The sequence below is a fragment of the Nomascus leucogenys genome, chromosome 13 (assembly GCF_006542625.1).
Source record: "Nomascus leucogenys isolate Asia chromosome 13, Asia_NLE_v1, whole genome shotgun sequence".
NCBI lineage: Eukaryota > Metazoa > Chordata > Mammalia > Primates > Hylobatidae > Nomascus > Nomascus leucogenys.
The window spans coordinates 79,417,431-79,437,899 of NC_044393.1; the positions used below are offsets into that span (position 1 = coordinate 79,417,431).

At 43.5% G+C, this 20,469-nt stretch overlaps 1 protein-coding gene across 3 annotated transcripts in view; it reads right to left on the minus strand.

Annotated features, from left to right (window-relative positions):
• Positions 1 to 20,469, minus strand: part of COPG2 (coatomer protein complex subunit gamma 2) — a 160,501-nt gene that overhangs the window by 614 nt on the left and 139,418 nt on the right. For 2 of the 3 annotated variants that reach the window (XM_030825607.1, XM_030825608.1), the window contains 3 exons: positions 1,702 to 1,799; positions 803 to 941; positions 400 to 498 (listed from right to left, as the gene is read on the minus strand). In XM_030825607.1, coding sequence (XP_030681467.1) covers positions 400 to 498; positions 803 to 941; positions 1,702 to 1,799 — 336 coding nt within the window. Of the gene's footprint in view, positions 1 to 399; positions 499 to 802; positions 942 to 1,701; positions 1,800 to 13,943; positions 17,286 to 20,469 lie in introns of those variants that run through there. The other variant, XR_004032961.1, reaches the window with a different exon arrangement.

Here is a 20,469-nt window from a genome sequence, read left to right on the forward strand (position 1 = left end):
AATGAAATGTATCATGCTGTCCCTGCATCTCCTTTCTATTAGTTTAGCTTTTCCAGAGACTTGTGGAAATTGAATCCTACGCATAAATTCCAAATACATACATTTTTATATTCCCATGAAACCAGGTACATAGAAGGTATTCAAAAATACCAATTTGGAGTACTCAAAAGGAATGTTGGTGGTGGCCTTGGTATCTGTTGGAGAGATTTGTTTTAGGCCAAATGTACATCTTAAAAGAATAAGAATAGCATGCAAAACAAATTATTCGTTTTGACTGGGTATCAAATTGTTACTCATATAATGGGATGATGGGACAACAGCTCAAGGCATAAGATGCCCATCTATAGCCTATTAAGCTTTGCAAGAAAATGGAAGGAAAATCTGATGGACACTTCTTACCTGCCAGATAGAGCGAATGGGAATTCTTGTTCTCAGGTACTTTATCGGACCTCTCACATGGCTGCATGCCCAGAAATGTGATGATATTGTTGACAGCCTCTGTGTTGAGAAGATGTATGAGACAGTATTAGGAAAGTAAAGCACAGGGATCTCCCTCTGCACCAGTGTATGCTGGGAGCTGGGGTGGAAGGGGTTGTTGGTGATGTGTAGAGGGAGGCTACTGGACTAGAAAATGGCTGATCAATTAGATGATGAAGACAGGGTGCTGGCCTTTTAAGTAAGAGATTTATGAAGTTTTTTTTTTTTTTTTTTTTTGTTAAAGGAGTTCTTCTGGAGTAACAAATATGCCTGTTAGGTGTTATACTGTTATCAGGCAATATACTGATAGCAAAATGGGTCTCACCTTCAAGGGTTTTGGTAGAACTGAGGGCAAAGGTTTCCTCTTTCTCAAAGGTATCTCCCACCTCTTCCCAAGCAGCAGCAAAGTTAGGCTTCAGTACTTTCTGAATATGGTCAGACACAGTCACTTCGAGATCTTCCAGCTAGTGGGTAACAAGCAGTCAGTAAAGAAAAGTCCTTTCTGTTATAGGGCAAAGATAAAGGAACTGATCAGTATCGTCCTCCGGAGCCTAGAGAAAACTCTACCACCAAAATAGTTTAAGTTCTGTAGTCTGGATAAATCTAATGTTGTAGCCCGGATAAATCTAATGTTGTAGCCCTTAGCAAAGGAAAGCAAGAAAACAGAACATCTGGCAAGAGCCTCAGATCAACATCTGTAGCCCTGAGGTACAGAGTAGTCTTGTTGCACCCACACTTGACCACTGAGTTCTGGGCACACGGTACCCTCTGATCATTCACTAAGAGGTTGATATTTTTTAAAAAGTTTTCCCTCCATTCTGTGAAGGCTTTTTAACCCATGATCTGGCTATAAACTAACAGCTGCTGAAGCAAAAACAAAAAACCAAAAAACAAAACCAACCCCCCTCCCCAAATAATTTTAAATAAAACTGATCTCAGTGAAAATCATGTCATTATTTTCATCTCTTAATTATCCCTATTATAAAGAAAAAAAAGGGTGAGTTTGTTTTAATGATGAAGTGGTAAATCTCAATTCTCTCTGGCCTGATGCTGTCTAGTTACAGAGGAGGGTTAGTCCAGGTCCTCCTAAGTTGTCATCTGTTTAAGAAGAATAGAAATCCCGTAAGTTTATGTCAGATGCTCCTAGAAAAATGTTCTCTCAAGGCAGAAGTCACTTAGTGTTGTGAAGGTGTCAAAGAAAGTCTCTACGCTGGGAAGACTCACCACATACTCATCATCATACCCATCCTCATCTGGAACTCCAGTGTTAGGGTCACAGTCCCGGACTGTAAACTTCATGGTGCAGCTGAAGGTGCCTGCAACTGGAGGAGAAGGCAGGCAAACCTGCATCAGTGGGGAGTGCAAGCGAGAAGTTTCCATCATTTCTTAGGAAGTGCCACCTGTACTCAGCACTGTGTTCCACATTTTCCAGTTAAACACACATGCCCTGTTTTCTAGGGTAGTGGTTCTCAAAAGCAGCCTACAAGTGGGTCAGAAAGGCAGTCTCACAAAGCATGAATGTAAAGTCTATTCCACACTGTGGGTTACAGCAGTACAGAAATTATAACATGGGCAGACTGTTTCTCTATTGGTATGAAGAAAGCAGCAGAGAGGTACTTCTGGGGGCTTTTTGCCATGCCTATCAAAGGGGCCTAAATTTTGAAAAATAAATATTTTGAGAACCACTGCTGTAGGATCTGACCAAAAAAAAAAAAAAAATACTGATGGTAAAAAGCATACAGATCATCAGATTAACATTGACCAATCTCATCAGCATCTCAATAGTATCTTTAGATTGTGGACTGATGGCGGGTCCACAGATCACCAGAGAGAACTTGCTTTATCTGTCAACCTTCAGCCTAAAATGAGTAGGTCAGTAATGAGTTTCTAGTATTGGTAAAGTCAGTATCTTAAATGGAAAAGCAAGTGGGCAGTTGTATGTTTTCACACAAGTGGTGTTAAGTAATAAGAAATGGAGGTGGGGGTACATTTTTGGAAAGTGAAGTCTTTATAAAGACAGGATTTTCTGAAATGTTTGAAGGAGGGGATTTAGCAAGCAGGGATGAAGAAAAGGCATTTAGGATCTTGTCTATGGTCTGGAAAAAGCTTATAGGTACAAAAAATATTAGATATTGGGAGAGTTAAAAAGTTATTTGGGGGATAGGCAAGGAGAGGAAAGAACAGGCTCAGATGTAAAGACCATATATGACAGATTGGGTAGTAAGACTTTCATCTGCTCAGTCTTGACTTTAAATTCCATCCATTCATCCATCCACACATGTAGTGACTGTCAATACATGTTGACATTACATGTAAAGGTATAAGCTTATGTGCCAGACACTTGGATAAAAAGATGACTGAGACATGATCTCTGTCTCTAGGAGCTGTCTAGGAGTTAAGTGTGTGGGCTGTGTGTGTGCGATCTATCTATGACTTTACAACTCAATGCCATAGATCCTTTAAGTTTTAAGAGAGTGCCATGTGAGGGTGCAGGATTAACAAATAGCCTGGGAAAACTGTAAAAAATCTGAAACGATACAATAGTTTAACTGGCTCTCAAAAGATGCGAAAGAGCTTTGGCAAGCAGAGGAAGATGTACAAACAGGCAAAAGGAAAGAGGCCAGAAAGTCCACGGGGCAGCTGGAAACAGTAAGAGGCATGCTAATGCCTAGGTGCTGAGAAGATAATTTGTTTAGGAATAAATTGTAAAATACCTTGTATTTCAAATGATTTTCCAACAGGCTCTGGTGAGCTGAGGCAGTCAAGAGATTGAAAGGTTAGAGATAAGCTAGATAAGATGTGCCTAATTTAAGCCACTGGTGGGGACTATGAAGAATGGGTCTGAATTCAGAGAGCAGATGGATTCAACAGAATATGCTGAAAACAGACGATGGCACCGGGTTGACCCATATAGGAAAGAATGTACCTATCAAGCCTGCAGAATCAATTTCAATGCCATCAGGGGTTGAGGAAAGAACGACTGTGGTTTAATTAAGATAGGATTTTCTTCAGAGAGAAGGGGAAAGAAGTGAAAGTTAACACAAGGCCAGAATAGGTCAGGCGAGGCATTTTTTTAAACCATGAAAGAGATACAGGATATGGTAGGGGAAAAGGTCATGATCAAGTTAGAATGAAGAGTCAGGAGAGACATTAAGCAACAGATTATAGCAACCCAGTGTGGTTCCAATTAAGCAGAGAGGCTACAGCAAATGAGGAGGACAAAGAGACATCAGTTATGAAGGTAGATCACAGACTGGGCACAGGGGCTGGGTTTTATGTGGAGGTAAAGACAGAAGACACTTACATATAAGGACCTGATACAGATAAAGAGATTAAGGAAGTAAATAGGAATGGTGTTAGTAGAGGTAATGTTCCTGAAACCTTAGTGGGATTTTTTTTTACTTAAATGGTTTGATTGATACAATGAGAGGTTACAGGGATCTAAGGAAGTCCAGGCAGTAATCTATTGAAGCTGCTAGAGACGATGAGGAAATGGGGCGAGGAGGCAAGGGGGTGGGAGGGGGGGGCTTTCCATGGCAAGAAAATACTGAATGCACTGCCATAATGTAAATATGAGAGTTACACGGACAAAGCAAGGCAAATACCAAAGGGAATCAGGAAAGAATGCCCTGAAGATCTGCATTAAAACTGTTCTCTGAAATTAGGCTTTTCTTGTGAGGATTCACTGAAAATGAGAATCAACCATTAAGGAGATTTGTATGAAAAGAACCCAGCGAATTAGAGAAAAGATGGATGCTGGCAGCTAAGACAGGAGAGGGACATGTGAGTTGGGCCAGGGTACAGAACATGCAGTGTGGCAAAGGGCAGAGTGGGAAAGGTGGGAGGGAGCTGCCAGGTCTCAGCCACCTGGGGGCGACCATGACAAAGTAAGAGACACTTAAGAGGTATTTCCAGAAAGCTTTGTTAGAATAATAATTAAAGAAAAGGGTATGTCACTAGGGCAAAAGATTAGAAAGAGGGCAAAAGAGATGGATCTGTACAGGCTAACGGCAGCAGTCTATGCAGGTCTAGACTGAACTGAGAAGGAATGGGTGCAGCATAGCGTGTAGGACATCGAGGAAAGCTGGGCAGTGAGTGCCAAAATAAGCAATACACACCTACCTGGAAAATCGTGTTGAGTCTGTGGGAATGCTGTACAAATGGTGGGAGGGTTTTTCTCTAGGACAAATTCAGAAAGGGAAGGAGGAATGGTACTGGAAAGCAACATTAGAGTTGTCCTCAGATGAAAAGGAGTTGGTCACTAAGGAATGACACACATCAACTGGAAGGTAAGACAGCATTGCTGGGCCAAAAGTCATAAGAGAGTATGAAATAAGAGACTAGAAGTAAAGGAAAGAAAATATTACATAAGGAAGGGCCTACTGGCAGAGCAGGTGTGGAATAAAGATTTAGAATGGGGTATCCTGTCTAGGTCTAAATGGTCGGCTGCATGGGAAATACACAGAAAGGGTTAAGAAGCAAGGAATTCAGTAGAGGCAGCAGCAGACTAGCTCTTGAAGCTTTTGAGGGAATGGCTAATTAAAGGACTTGCTGGATAGGAAAGTTATAAACTGATGAATGCTGATAAAAAGCTATAGATGGGCCGGGCACTGGTGGCTCACACCTGTAATCCCAGCACTTTGGGAGGTTGAGGTGGGTGGATCACCTGAGGTTGAGAGTTCAAGACCAGCCTGGTCAACATGGTGAAACACTGTCTCTTCTATTAAAAAAAAAAAAAAAAAAAAAAAAAATTTGCTGGGCGTGGTGGCTTATGCTTGTAATCCCATCTACTTGGGAGGCTGAGGTAGGAGAATCACTTGAACCCAGGAGGCGGAGGTTGTGGTGAGCTGAGATCACACCATTGCACTCTAGCCTGGGCAACAAGAGCAAAACTCCATCTCAAAAAAAAAAAAAGAAAAAAGCTATAGATGGCAACTTTAGAAATATTAGGCTTGATTTATTAAGAGAGTGTGAACATGTAGTTTGTCCAGAGAATGGATTATTGCTACTAGATGGGGAATGGGTGATTATGAAGAGTGAAGTAAAAAAGTCCATATCTATTTCTGTAGAGATGGTAGGGCCGGGTGCAGTGGCTCACGCTTGTAATTCTGGCATTTTGGGAGGCCGAGGCTGGCAGATCACTTGAGGTCAGGAGTTTGAGACCAGCCTGGCCAAGATGGTGAAACCCTGTCTCTACTAAAAATTTTCATAAAAATACAAAAATTACCTGGGCTTAGTGGCACATGCCTGTAATCCTGGAGGTTTCAGTGAGCCAAAATCATGCCACTGCACTCTAACCTGGGTGACAGAGTAAGACTCCATCTCAGAAAAAGAAAAAAGAGAGAGATGGCAAGTGAAAGGATGACTGACGATATCGCAGACTATTGCAGAGTGTTCCACTGAAGTTGCCTAGAAGTTACTCTGCTATGTGAGGATTGGCTAAAAGTGACAGACATTTCCTAGGGCAACATGAATGAAAATATCACAGGGGAAGAGAAAGAAGATGGAGGCTGGAAGCTAAAAGACGAGAAGATGTAGGATTTAAGCTGGAGTGTGGAATATAAAGTGTGGGTAGGGGCTGGGCATGGTGGCTCGCGCCTGTAATCCCAACACTTCGGGGGTCTGAGACAGGTGGATCATTTGAGGTCAGGAGTTCGAGACCAGCCTGGCCAACATGGTGAAACCCCGTCTCTACTAAAAATGCAAAAAGTAGCCGGGCGTGGTGGCAGGTGCCTGTGATCCCAGCTACTTGGGAGGCTGAGGCAGTAGAATCACTTGAGCCCCGGAGGTGGTGGATGCAGTGAGCCAAGATCAGGCCACACTGCACTCCAGCCTGGGTGATGAGTGAAATTCTGTCTCCAAAAAAAAAAAAAAAAAATTATATATGTATATATAAGTATGGGTAGGGAAGGGCATTAAAGAGGGCCAGAATGAGGAACATCAGAAGATGGCAAAGCTGCATATGCAGTAGAGACATATGAGTTAAGCTGGGTTACAACCAAAGAAGGAAAGAGAATGCAAAGAGTAAGTAGATAAGTAAGAACTGGTGTCATGAGGAAGTGCCATCTGGGAATCTTTGCTTGAATGATGTTTGAAGCAACAAGTGTGACCAATAGAGTGAAAGATCAAGGAGTTTAAATGGGATGGATTCTTGCCATAGGCAGTGGCAGGAACCCTATGAAGGTCTGGAATGAACTGAAAGTGCAAGTGTTTTCAGAGTAGTGTGGAGGTGACGAGGACGAAAAGACTAAATCCATGAGAATGATACACAAGATGATAGCGGAAAAAACAAGTGACTAAGTAACAGTTGTTTTACTAGGGTCATGTGGGGAAAATAGTGGAAGAGCCTGCAGATGAGACAGAGTCATTTGAAGATTGGCAGGTATTGACAGGAGGGATACGGCCCCCATAAGTGTAAGATTAAATAAGGAGAGACTGGAAACTGTGTAAAGGGAGAACTATACAAAGAGCAGGTAAGCGCAGGTGGAGTGGCATGGACAGGTAAAATGAGGAAAGTGTTTCCCAGAATGGGAAATCTTGTAAACCCTTAAAATGTGGGTTTATTCGGTCAAATGTTGGCTCTTAATTGCAGACTTTGAAAAGCAGTAGATACAATAGAAGAAGAACAAGCGCTTGAAAAGTAATGGGAAGCTTTTGTGAGAAGTTTAATGAGAAGGATTAGAAGGAGATGGATTAAGATGAGCCCTAATAGGGCAGCACTTAAAGACACCAGGATAGATCTTTGAGTAGTTTGTAGAATGGATGACTAATATTGGGAGAGGAGTGGCTGGAGATCATGTTGGAAACCCATCTCAAGGGTAAAACTTCTTTGTTTCCAGGTACAGATGGTAGATGAAATTATACTCTATATAATTAAGGGAGGGCAAATCAGTATCATGTAAGTGCTGTATTAAAGTTACTCTTAGAAGTTACTCTGTCATGTGAAGATTTTCTACAGATGAGAGACAGACACTAGAGAAAATCTGGCTAGGAAGTGCCATTCAGGAGGAGACAGAGTCCATCTGAATGAAATATGGATGGCAGCTAAAAGAAGGGAGGCTGAAGATAAGGTAGCGTACATCTTTAGGGCAAGATAGGTAACAAGGAGAAAAGGAATAGGAGAAAACTTAAAGTTGCCTCCAGATGAAAAGGTCATTTGAAGAATGGCAGGACTGACTGGAGAGACAGTCCCATATTTGGGCTAAAAGACATGAAGAGGGGTTACAGCTAAGGGGAGCATTATATAAACTAGATAATGATTCTGAAAAGGTGGCATGGTAATAAGAAAGACCACAGCGCCATAAAGATGCCCGGAGAATCCTGCCAGATCTCAGAATGGGCCCAACTGGCCAAATTCAGTGGGTGTAAGGCCAGATTGCAGTGACTAGTATATGGGAGAGAAGGAAAGACCTGAATAGGAATGAGTCAGTAGACTTGCTCTTGATGCCTTAGTGGGAGATTTTTAATTAAAGGGCTTGGTTGAGGGAGAAGTTGAGAGCAATGCTTCTTAGAATGTGTTACATGGCACTATCTAGGAATCTGTTAGAAATATAAATTCTTCTCCCCTCCCCCAGACCTGGTCAGTCAGAAACTCAGGGTGCATTAATCTGTTCTCACATTGCTATAAAGAAATACCTGGGAATGGGTAACTTATAAAGAAAAGAAGTCTAATTGGCTCAAGGTTCCACAGGCTGTACAGGAAGCATGGCTGAGGAAGCCTCAGGAAACTTACAATCATGGCGGCAGGTGATGGTGGGGAGCCAGCACTTCACAGGAGAAAGATAGAGAGTGGGAGGAGGTACCACACACTTAAAACAGTCAGATCGTGTAAGAACTCCATCACAAGAACAGCACCAAGGGGATGGTGCTAAACCGTTTATGAGAAACTGGCCTCATGATCCAATCACCTTCCATTAGGTCCTACCTCCAACACTGGGGATGACAATTCGACATGAGATTCGAGTGGGGACACAGATCCAAACCACATCATGGGGTAAGGCCCTGCAGCTTGTTTTAACCAGCTGCAGTTGGAGAACCACTGCTTTAGACAAAGGCAGGCTAGGAACAATTCTGATAAAGAGCCTCTTCTAGCAACTGTCATATTAGGGTTAGCTGAAAATTAAAAGAAGCAACTGAAGAGACTTGAATGAAAGGAGAGGAGAGACAGAATGGAGGTGACGGAGGGTACAAAAGGGAAGGGATAAATGAGGCTGGAGGCTGAACTTGCAGCACAGTAAGCGGGCCAGTGAGGAAGGGCACTGAAGCATGATGGGATGAAGAATACTGGGACGGGGAGAGTAGCAACTCTGGTAGAGTGATTTTATGTTAATCCAGTCACAGCCACTCAAGAAGACAAAGGAAGGAGAGAATGTGGCTAGGTAAGAATTGAGGTTATGAGGGGTCACTGTTCAGGAAACTCTGGACCTCAGATCCAGTGTGCAGTCTGAACAGTGAGTGTTGAGTGTGAGGGGTCTGTTTATCCAAAAGACAGTACTGAATCTATGGAAATGACACATACAGAGTCTCTGAATGAAGGAGAGATACTGAATATAGTTTTTATAAGGCAAAAATAAAAAGGTGTACAATAGTGAAGTTAAAATTGCTTCCAGACGAGAAGGCATCACTTAGTATTGACCAAAAAAAGTGTCAATGATACTAACTGGAGGTATTTGGCACCATACTTGGGCGAAAGGTCATGATGGAAAAGAAAGAAGCCAGGTTAGATGCTATCTAAGGGGAAGGGAAGGCTTGTCTGAAGAGTAGAAAACTGGTTTTGAATGAGGGAGAGAATGGGGATATGAGGGGAGGAAACCTCAAAAAGAATATGTATCCATCACTATGAAAGGTTAGGCTATACAGGGGAAGCCTCCAAAGGGAAATTTGGAAAAATGTTCTGAGAGGGACATTAAGGATGTACTCAGGAATTAAGAAAACATATTAGGGCTTGCCAAAAGTGAGATAACAACTGAGGAGACTTATATGCAAAAATCGCAAAGAAGGAGAGAACAAAAGATGGAGGTTGGATGCTAAATAGGGAGACAGAACGTGTGAATGAGGTAGGGGGCAGAACATGCAGTGCAGAAAAACAACAGATATGGAAGGGCATTAAAGAGCGCTAAATGGGAATATTAGGAAATGAGAGTTGGGAATTTGTCAGAGTTGTGTATTAAGGAGAGAGTAAGGTAAGAAGGTGGCAAAGTAAGAACCGGGGTATAAGGTTTTGCTGTCCAGGAAGCTTTGTTGGAAAAATGTTAGAAGTAATGGGTTTGGTCAGTATGGTGAGAGGCAAGAGAGGCTAAGTGGGATGGGCATAAAGGGCAGGCCAGTGGCAAGAATCCTATGAAAGTGTAGGCAGATCTGAGAGCACAGACAAATGCAGTGGAGAATGTGGCACAGGGCAAAGGGCAGTGGGCTGAGCAGTGAGTGCCCAAGGGGAGGGGAGTATCCAGAAGAACCCACTGAGTCCATAAGAATGACACACAGGTGACAGCTGAAAGAAGGAGGGACATAGAAGACACAGCAGCATGATTCTCTGGGGCAAAATGAGGAAGAAAGGAGTGGAAGAAGAAAGTGAAGAGTTCCTGCTGATGTGAGGGGATGACTGGAGGAATGGCAGATATTGACTGGGGGGTAAAGGAACCATTCTTGGATCAAGGTTATGATGGAATAAGAAAGAAGAGAGAGCTGGCTAGCTGAGTAAAGGACCATCGTATAAAACAGACAAAAGTTAAGAGTAGATGGAGTGGCAACTAGGCAGATCAGATGTATTTTTGAAAAGGGAAACTGCTAAGATCTCAAAATAGGCCCAAGTGGTCAAATTGGGTGGGAAGGCCCAATGGTAATGAATGGTGCATCTAACAGAGCTTCGGGGGGCAGGAATGGGAATTAGTAGATTAGCTCTTGATGCTGTAGGTAGAAATTTTTGGTTAAAAACTTGGTTAATAAGAAAGTTTAAGGGAGTTTTATTAAGATGAATTCTCCTAAAAAGGCTGCTAGCAACCTTTAAATACATTGGTATGGACCATTTAGGGAGGGTGGGTAAGTAGTTTGTCTGTAGAGGAAATTAATTGTATTTCTTGAGGACTGGTAGGGAATCATGAGGGAAGTAAACCTCAAGAGTATAATGCAATATCCATTGCTATGATAATTTAATGCTAGTAGCCAAAATGGATAGGTAAGATATGATAGAGCATAACAGAATAAGAAGAAAGGAGTTTTCATCTAAGTAATGGGAACTGTGTTCATTAGAGCAGGGTTCTGAATGGTCAAGTTGCAAAAAGACAAGCTGTGGACTAGAAAGAACTGGAATGGAGAAATCTGTCAAATCTCAGAAGGGGTCTAATGGGTTAAATGTGTGTTGCTGAAGATTGCAATCAGTGGTGTAGATGGTGAATAGCAGTGAAGGCCTGAATACGAGCAGGAGCCAGAAAACTGACTAGCTCTTCAAGTCTTGATGGGAAGTTTTTTCTATTGAGAACACATACACATACATTTATACAGCATTGCAAACACAGCACTACGTATTATTTATGGATATGTAGTAAAATTATGAAAATATGTATGAGGATAAGTATCAGATTCATGTAGTGATTTTCTCTTGGAAGGGAGAGGTAAATGATTTTGGGGAGTGATACCAAGGAAGTCTCAACTATACGTGCAATATTTGGTTTCTTTAAAAAAGGTTGGAAGCAAATACAACATCAAGATAGGAAGAAGTAGGTGTATTAATTTTGGGGGAATGAAAAGTTTTAATTAAAAAGCTTGGTTGATAAGAAAGGGTAGCGGGGAAAGATCAGGGTGAATCTTGATTCAAAACCACTGATAGCACCTGAAAGACACTGGTTTGAGAGAGCAACTGGAGAGCATGGGTGAGTGGTTTATTTGGTGAGAAGATGATCTGTATTTGGTATGGAGCAGGTGGGTGGCATTGAGGGAGTATACCTCAAGAGTATACCTTGAGAAGAGTGATGTATCCATCACTGTGATTATCGATGGAAGCTGATAATACTGATGTTAATATATATGACAGTGCAAATAAAGGAAATTAGGAAGAACTTGCTGAAGTATGACATTAAGATTTGCTCAGAAAAGAAATATTATGTTAGAACTGGCTGTAAGAGCAACTATTAAGATATGTATAAAAAAGAGTGAGTAGGCTGGGCACAGTGGCTCATGCCTGTAATCCCAACACTCTGGGAGGCCGAGGGGGGCAGATCACCTGAGGTCAGGAGTTCGAGACCAGCCTGGCCAACATGGAGAAACCCCGTCTCTACTAAAAATACAAGAAAATTAGCCGAGCGTGGTGGCACATGCCTGTAATCCTGGCTACTCGGGAGGCTGAGGCAGGAGAATTGCTTGAACCCCGGAGGTGGAGGTTGCAGTGAGCTGAGATGGCACCACTGCACTCCAGCCTGGGCAAGACAGTGAGACTCTGTCTCAAAAAAAAAAAAAAAAAAAGAGTAGAGAAGGAAAAAGTCAAGAAAAATTGAAGCTAAAATTAAGGAAGGAGAAGGCATGTTAGATTTAGGTTGGGGTGCTGAGCATGCAATGCAATTTTGCAAAATGTTAAACAGGGAAGGGTATAAGGAGGGCCAGGATGAGGAGCACTGAGAATCAGAATTACAAGTTCAGTAGAGTTGTATGTTAAGCTAGATACCAACCATGGGAGAAAAGAGGGGAGTGAGAACATAGCAAATAAGAATTGGAGTATATGTTGCTGCCCAGAAAGCTTTGTTGGAAAAAGATTTGAAGCAACTGGTGGAGTCAACAGAATGAGAGGTTAGAGAAAGATTAATGCGATGGACTTAAAATGGGTCAGAGCAGGGATCCCAGGATGTCCAGACTGAATGGAGGGTGGAAAGAGATTAAGTACAAAGTGAGAAATAAGGAAGATGGAAGATGGTTGAATAGTGCTGAATATCAACAGTGTACATATCATCCAAAAGAGATGGTTATATCCACTAAATGATACACTGAATGAAGAAAGAATGCTGGAAAAAATGTAAGGAGTTTGCAGCCAAAGGAGAAAGAGAAAAAGGAGAAAAGGAATAGAAGGGAAATTGTTCAGGTTGTTTGTAAATGGAAAGACATTATTTGAATAGTCACAGATATTGATAGGAAAAATGGCTGTTGCTCTATACTTAAGCCAAAGCTCATGATAGAAAAAAGAAACAGAGGATAAATAAATGGGACGTTGTATGAATTAGAAAGCAGTTTTGAGTAGGTGGAAAAACAAGAAGACAGATGAAGTATAAATTAAAGAAACAGAACTGTCAGATCTCAGAAGAACCGTATGCAGAATGAGAAAAGATCAGGAGTCTGAAAAAGAATAGAAGTTGGATAGGCTGGCACTTGAAGTCTTAGTGGGAAATTTATTTCTTAAGTGACTGCTTGCTAGGGAAGGTTAGAAGGAGATGAATGAAGATAAACCCTGATAAAAAGCCATTGGTGGAAACCTTAAAAACATGAGGACTGACAGGTATAGATCGGGATTCTTTGTAGAACAAATGAATGCTATTGGTTGAGGACTGGTTGGGAATCATGATAAGGTTAACATCCAGAGAATAGTCCAGCATTCACTTATTACAGAGTCAATGGGTAAATGATTTGTAGAATATTTACGATATGGCAGGGCAGACATTCAAAGGGAGTTACAAAAGGACATAGCAGTAAGTATGATGTTAAATTGGCCAAGAAGTTAAGAAATAATGTTAGGATTGGCTGAAAGTTAAGCAACTGAGAAGACTTGTGTATATAAAAAAGAAAAAGGAAAAGGGAGAGGAGAAGATGCTTGGTTAGAGAAAAAAAATGTATGAATTAGTCTGGGTTTGGAATATGGAAGGTATGAAACAGCAAATATTATTGAGACCAGAATAAGGAATTCAGAAATCACCAGCTATCTGCTCATACAGCCTAAATACTTGTTAATATGAAAAGATTTAGATTATATATACATCTCACCATGTACTTAGAAAATCTGATGCAGTGAGTTAGCATTCTTGTGCTAACAAAAACTTTTAGCTTGCACCCAAGCCTACTTGAGATGGCATATTTTTGCTGTGGCTCTTGTGCTGATAAGCTCATTCCCTATGCTGAAGGATGTTAAATGTGTTATGCATTATTCCTGTCATCTTCCCCATAATATGAGTGGGACAATTCAAGCAACTCATCAGGTGGTAAGTAAATATTTCCAAAAAACTTCGTTTTCATATTTTATTTAAAAATGTATATGCATTTGTTATTTATATTGAAAACATTCCATTGTTCCTTGCAGTATAAAAGGCAAATGCAATTATAGTCTTTATTATAGTATGAGACCATTTTGTACTACACACAAACATGTCTGCTAATGAACTACTGATATGTTAATTAGGTCATTGTCCTTTAAAATGGTGTATATTATGAAAAATACTTAAAAGTTTTTTTTTATCATAGTGTTTTAGTGATGATTGAGAAAATAGGTTGAGTTTTTTTAAAGGGAGATGGATAAGAGCTTTTTCAAATTTAAGATAATGCAATATAAGTGTTTGCTACCAAAAATTATTATTCAAGCACACAGGATAATGAAAATTGCTTGTACTTGAAAAGTTGAGTCAGGAAGAAGACTGTGTAGGCAGTTCTTAAAGGGAGAAAGAAAGGGACAAGATAAAATGATAACTAAAATTGGACATAAAAGAGACAGTGTCCAGAAAAGTACATTTGGGTTAAAAAGTGCAATTGACAGAAAGATTAGCGACACATTCAGTGAAGTGGACATAAAACAAGGCAAGTGGCAGGGATCCTACCAAGGAACAAACAGAGAACTAAAGCAGTTCAGCACAGTATGCTGGAAAGAAGAAATACCGAAAGGGACTGAGCAATGAATGGTGAACAGAAGGAGGTGCCTGAAAGCAAGATCTTAGTGAAGGCACAGGAGTGACAGTGTATGGGTGGTTAACAATGTGCTCTTCCAAGGCAGAAAAAGAAAAACAACAAAATAAAGGGAAAAGGCATTTAAAATTTACCTTAGGATGGGAAAAGTCATGCGAGGATGACATACTAAAAAATAAGATTTGCCACTATAATCGTATCGTATGGAATAAGGAAGAAAACAAGTGGTGGACACTAAATAAAAAGAGCACTGCACGGATTTGGCAACATTTCAGAGTAACTTAAGTAAACACAGGGCAAATCAGCTTCACAATAAGGAAACCCAGAAACAATGAGGTCAGAAGAACAAGAGCATAAATTAAGAAAAGAGTTATATGATTAAAGATGGGCCAAAGATACGGAAGGGAAAAAGGGTGAGGTAGAAAAGAAGCAAGTCAGAAGACAACTATATGCATCAGAGTAGAATATTAGAAAAAGGCAAAAAACAAAAAAGGTGGAGAGGCACCGCAGATTGAATAGTATACTTAAATCTGATTCCAAAAAGGAGGAAAGAAGTTCAGAAATGAGTAAAGAGGAACTGAGCTGAGACAGGGGATAGGGCACCAGGAGATGGAATTGAAGGGTGCACATCCACATCTAGAAAGGGCTGCTCACTGCACCAGAAAGACAGTGGTAAACAGATTATAGGTGGCACAGGGGCTTAAAAGTGTCAAAGAAGAGAAAAAGAGGTGCAGAATGGATTGCCAAATGAGCTTCCAGGTAGGACTAAGAGTCTTTAAGAAAATCCAAAAATGAGATGAAAACATCCTGAATAATAATGAAAAGATAGGAAAGATGCATGGATTAACAGTACGAATGAAGATAATGAAAATACTATAGTACAGTAAAAAGAATGCATGATGGGGATAAGAGGAGTGGGGAGTAACTGGAGGCAGTCCTAAAGGTGGAATCTTGCCACCTGTGTCACAGTATGTAAACTTCAAGGATAGAAAATATTAAAATAAGAACAGAAAATATTGTACGGGTGTGGAAGCTATCAGGCCAATATGAAGGAGGTTTAGAGTATAGGTTGCTTTATGTACTGAAGGGTCAAAGTTTCAATGTAGATCTTTAAGAGAAATCCTTTTCAAGAGTCGGAGGGTGAGTGTGGAGTAGAGAAACAAGGGGTGGGAAGAATGGGGTGGAAGGATGCCAGAGGAAGAAAAGGAAATGTGCAAAAGTCTTCCATGGGAAGACTACCAGGTTAGTTAGAATGCGAAAAACACGAAAAATGCTAAGTAAGAAGTATAAAAAGCACATGAAAGAAGTAGTAAAAAAACGAACAAACAAAAACAGGTAGAAAGGGGCATTCTGGCCTTTCAAAAGAATGATCTTCAACAGTAAATGCAAGCACAAGAAGGCTCCAGGCTTGGGAGGCCGAGGTGGGTGGATCGCTTGAGGTCAGGAGTTCGAGACCAGCCTGGCCAACATGGCAAAACCCTGTCTCTACTTAAAAAGCAAAAAATTAGCTGGGCGTGGTGGTGGATGCCTGTAATCCCAGCTACTCGGGAGGCTGAGGTAGGAGAATCGCTTGAACTCCAGAGGTGAGGCTGCAGTGAGCCGAGATTGCACCACTGCACTCCAGCCTTGGGCGACAGAGTGAAACTCTGTCTCAAAAAAAAAAAAAAAAAAAAAAAAAAAAGAAGGCTCCAGGCCTAAAATGGGAGACTGAAGTGCAGGGAGTCCAGGTGGCCATCCACATCAGTGATTCTTATCTGAGGTGGGGGGTGGGTTTCACCTGAGGGAGGGCTGGGGGCATGGACCCCCAGGCAGGCCTATCCAATCATCTGAAGGGTGAGCAGTGTTCAGCTCAGAAAAAGTAAGGGGAAAAAAAAGCAATCTCTAAAAGGAACATAGACAATAGCAAAAGAAGAAACCGAGCCCAAAAGATGCTTCTGATAGGCCGCCTTGGGGTCCTGCATCCTCGGGTGAGAATCACTGGTGGACGCGGGAGGGTGGAGAGCCGGGCAGACATGTGGAGTGAAAGGGGAAGATGCATGTGTGGCGGGGCTCATGGAGGCATCAGGGTCAAGACTGTCAGGTGTGGGAACACAGTTCCCGACAGACCAAGACAAGGATGACAGCGAGCAAATGGATGCAGCTGAAAAGGCACCGGGACCACAGTGGTGGAGCTGGGGTTTCCAACGCCTCAGTCCCAGACTCGAGGACTCAGGTGGAGGAGTGAGGCCCAGAGAAGGGCCCAGTGACTCAGAGGAAGTGGGCTATGCGGGTGAGAGCAGAGAGCAGGGGATCTGTTGTCACAGGGAGGGAAGGTGCAAAGGGGAATGGAGACGGCATGGAAAGAAAGCATCTTGAAGACATGGGCGCTAAGGAGGGAGGAGGCAGGAGGAGGGTGGGACTGACAGGAGCACCCAGGAGGAGCAGAGGAGCCGGGTCTCAGGCAGGGCAGGAGAGTCAGGTTGAGACTGGGTGCATTTGTGCTGGCAGGGCAGGGGGATGAGGGTGGGCAGGTGGAGGTGGGACAGGAGTGAGTGCTGATGACAAAACTGCTGTGGTGACAGGAAGGTAGGAAATTCAGAGGTACATGTTCCCCAGAGTGTTTTCACAAGAATGTGAAAGAAAGGATGCAAAGGGAATTGAGAAGGTTTTGGGGAGTCAGGGTTGTGGGGTGCTGGAAGGTACCCATAGCTTGGGCCACTGGGATGTGGACACTGATAGCTGGGCAGAGCAGGTGGATTCAGTGCAGTACGTGTGATGCAGAGATGACAGCATCTGGTGGTGCAGCGGGTGCGGGGCCAGGTCAAGAAGGGAGGAGGTACCTGAGATCACGAATTAGGCCAGTGGGAGAATCACAGATTGTGCTGAAGGAATGCAGGAGGGTGCAGGTGGGACAGTACCGTGCTATGCAGTAGAGGAGGAAAGCAGGAGAAACGACCAACCTGGGCCTCAGGGGCTGACTGCTGGGACATCAGGGGATGAGTTTGCAACACAGGGGAGAGGAGGATAGAAGAGAGGTGTTCCCTAATGGTCAAGAAGAATGAGTCGGAGCAGGCAATGGAGCCCAGCAGCTAAGAGAGGAGAGCTTGTTGAGAGCAGGAGGGATGCACTGCAGTAAAGGAGGCATGCCAGGCGCCAAGAGGGAGCGGATGCAGAGGATCCAGGGACTTTACCCCAGATGGGGCAAAGTGTGTGATGCAGTTCATGGATGACAAAGCATAGTGTGGGTAAGATAAGCAAGGAATGAAAGAGAGGTGGGAGGAGGCCAAGGGAGAAGCAGGGCATAGAAGTGCTGCCACCTTGGAAACACAGGGGACCACGTGTCAATGAAGGGTGTGGTGAGATGATGAAAGGTCAGGTGGATTGAGTTGGATAGAAGAAAGGACTGTGTCCAACATGGTGGAACAGACAAGGTAGGATGGTTTCAGACAGCAGATGGACTCAGTACAGCATGCTGGGGATAAAGAGGCTGTAGCAATGGTGGCAGCAGTGAGGGTAGGGAAGGAAGGATTGGATGCTGGAGACGAAGTGGAGGGTGTCTGGAAGACAACAGTGGGAGAAAATGCGTGGATGAGTGATGCAAGGTTTTAATGTGAATCCTGACGAGAAAAAGAGAGACGTGAGAGTGGGGCAGCCACGTGAGGTGGCGTATGGGATGCAAGGTTGGGTCAGGTAAGTGAATAGGAAAAGAAAGGGACTGAAAGCATGTAACAGGAGACAACCTCACAAATCTGTGGGGGTGATGAATGCTAGTCAAGGGGCCAAGGTGGAAAGGTGAAGGGGAATGCAGAGTTCTCAAACTGGGACATTGACAGATCTCATGGGAGAAGTTGGTTTCATGACCATCATCAAGGCCAGACTATAGGATCAGAGCAGACGCAAGAGCCCAGGAATATGCAGAACTAGGTCCACAGGAGAATGTGGGGGATGGGGACAGATGACTCAGGTTAAATGAAGGAAACAGCATCACTGCATGGTAAGATGGCACTGGGCATGGTAACCTCAGGGACTTGGCAATGGACTCCTGGTTTGAGTCTACTGTGTGGGTAGAAAGATGCTTGCAAATAGTGGAGGAGTAGTTAGGAACCAACGCAGAGGAAGCAATTCAGAATGGTCACTGAATTGAGCTGCTGCTGTCAAGGAAGGCTAAAAGGATAGAGGTGTAGCTTACAGCTGAAAGTACGTACATAGAGATGAAATAAAGTAGGCAAGGGAGAGTCTCAAACACAGTGGGTCTCGTAGTTGTAATGGGAGTTTAGATCAGTATCAGATGGGTACATGGGACAGAGTATGGCCAAGGACTGGAGAGAGCTGGGGTGTTTGGTGCTGGAGTGTGGACTTCATTTATGGAAAACTTCATCTAGAGGAAAACAGGAGGAAAAGCAGAGGAGGACAGAGAGTGGGACCTATGTAAGAAGGTCTTAAATTCTACACACGGGTGTTGTGAAGGTAGTGCAACCAAGAGGGAAAGAAGAAATGAGTGACCTGGGCAGCCTGAATGGGTAACAAAAGGGTAGATGTGATGGGCAGGGATGCATCAGCTCACTGGGGCCGCATCTGAGGTAAATGGAAATAAAGGAAGTGAGGAAAGGAGGAAGAGAAGGAAGTGGCGGGACTGGCTGTGGAGTTTTGTGGGAGCCGTCTTGATGGAACAGAAAGAAAAAAGAGGAGAAAAGGCTGGAGTGGAAGAGGGGAAGGAAAAGGCAGCCTAAGGGAAGGCACTGGCCTGAATCAGTGGAAGATCTGGAGGTGCAACAGAAAACAGTTCTTGAAGAGAAGGTGGGATAGAGAGAGGATGGAAGAGTTTGAGCAGTGAGGACAGCAGGTCAAAGTAGTGAGCACATCCCTATGGAGAAGAGATGACTGAGTCAGATGAAGCCACAGGCCCTGGGTGGTTGAGAGAAATATGGGCCACAGACAGGCAGGTACCTTGCCTTGGCCAAGGAAGCAAGGAGAAGAAATGTGGATGCAAGGGGAAATTTTTCGGCTTCAAGAAAGAATGTGAAAGTGGGACGATGAGGCAGCGCAACGGGGGAGTCACCTACAGAAGACAGGGTGGAGGGGCCCCCAGGGAACGATGGAGGGCAGAGAGCGTGGTGGAAGGGAGCTGGGCAGGACAGCCACAGGTGGAGCGAGGTGAAGGGGCAGGTCCCAGAGTATGAACAAAGGAATGTGGAGTGCTCAGAGCAGCCTGCAAGGTTCGGCATGGGGAAGGGAAAGCATAAGAGGGGTGGACAGCAATGGGCAGGAAGGAATGATTGCTCTTAAAGCCTTGAACTTTGTTGCAAAGGTGTGAATCTTGGGCCAGGCTCTTTACTACGGATCCGGCGGGGAAGGGTGGGTGGTGGGGATGGGGTTTGGGGTGGGATTTGGGATGGGTTTGGGATGGGGTTTGGGTTGGGGTTGGGTGGGGGTTGACTGGGTTGGGAGCAGTGGGATTGCAATTGGGAAAGGGGTGGAGATATGGGTGGGGGTGCAAATGGGGGTGGGGGGAGGCAAACCAAACTCTAGGCATTTGAAAAACCATCTTACTTAATTGAGCTGGTGGACTATTACATGTTGACTACTGGGGGTGATGGATACTGGCTGGAGAAGACCTCTGAATCCAGTAGAGTAGCTTCAGGTAGGATGGAAGTTCAAAGTAAAGAGATGGTTTTTGGGAAACAAGCAGGTACATGAGACACAAAGAGGGAAGTCTCTGCAGGACTACCCTGTTAAGGATCTGAAAATAGGAGGAGTGATTAAGGAAACAGGCAAACAGTAAGCCCCTGGAAGGACCTGATGGGTGTCCATAACACCTGACAGTCATATGGGTAGGTGGGGCCACAAGTGTGTCTGTAGGGATTTTAAAGAACAAATCTCTCATACAGAGTGGATTTTGAGACATGTGTGTTTCAATGAGTAGACAGGGAGGAGAACAAGGTGATTTCAAGCAGAGAGTGCCTGGCATACATAGGGGTGAGGGAGGGAAATGCTAAGGTCTTTGAGTAGGAAGTGTAGCTGGAACTACAAAGTAATAAATGCTGGAAATGGCAGAGTAAAGGCGAGCAAGTCAAGGTGGCCATCCACATCAGTGATTCTTATCTGGGGTGGGGGGTGGGTTTCACCCGAGGGAGGGCTGGGGGC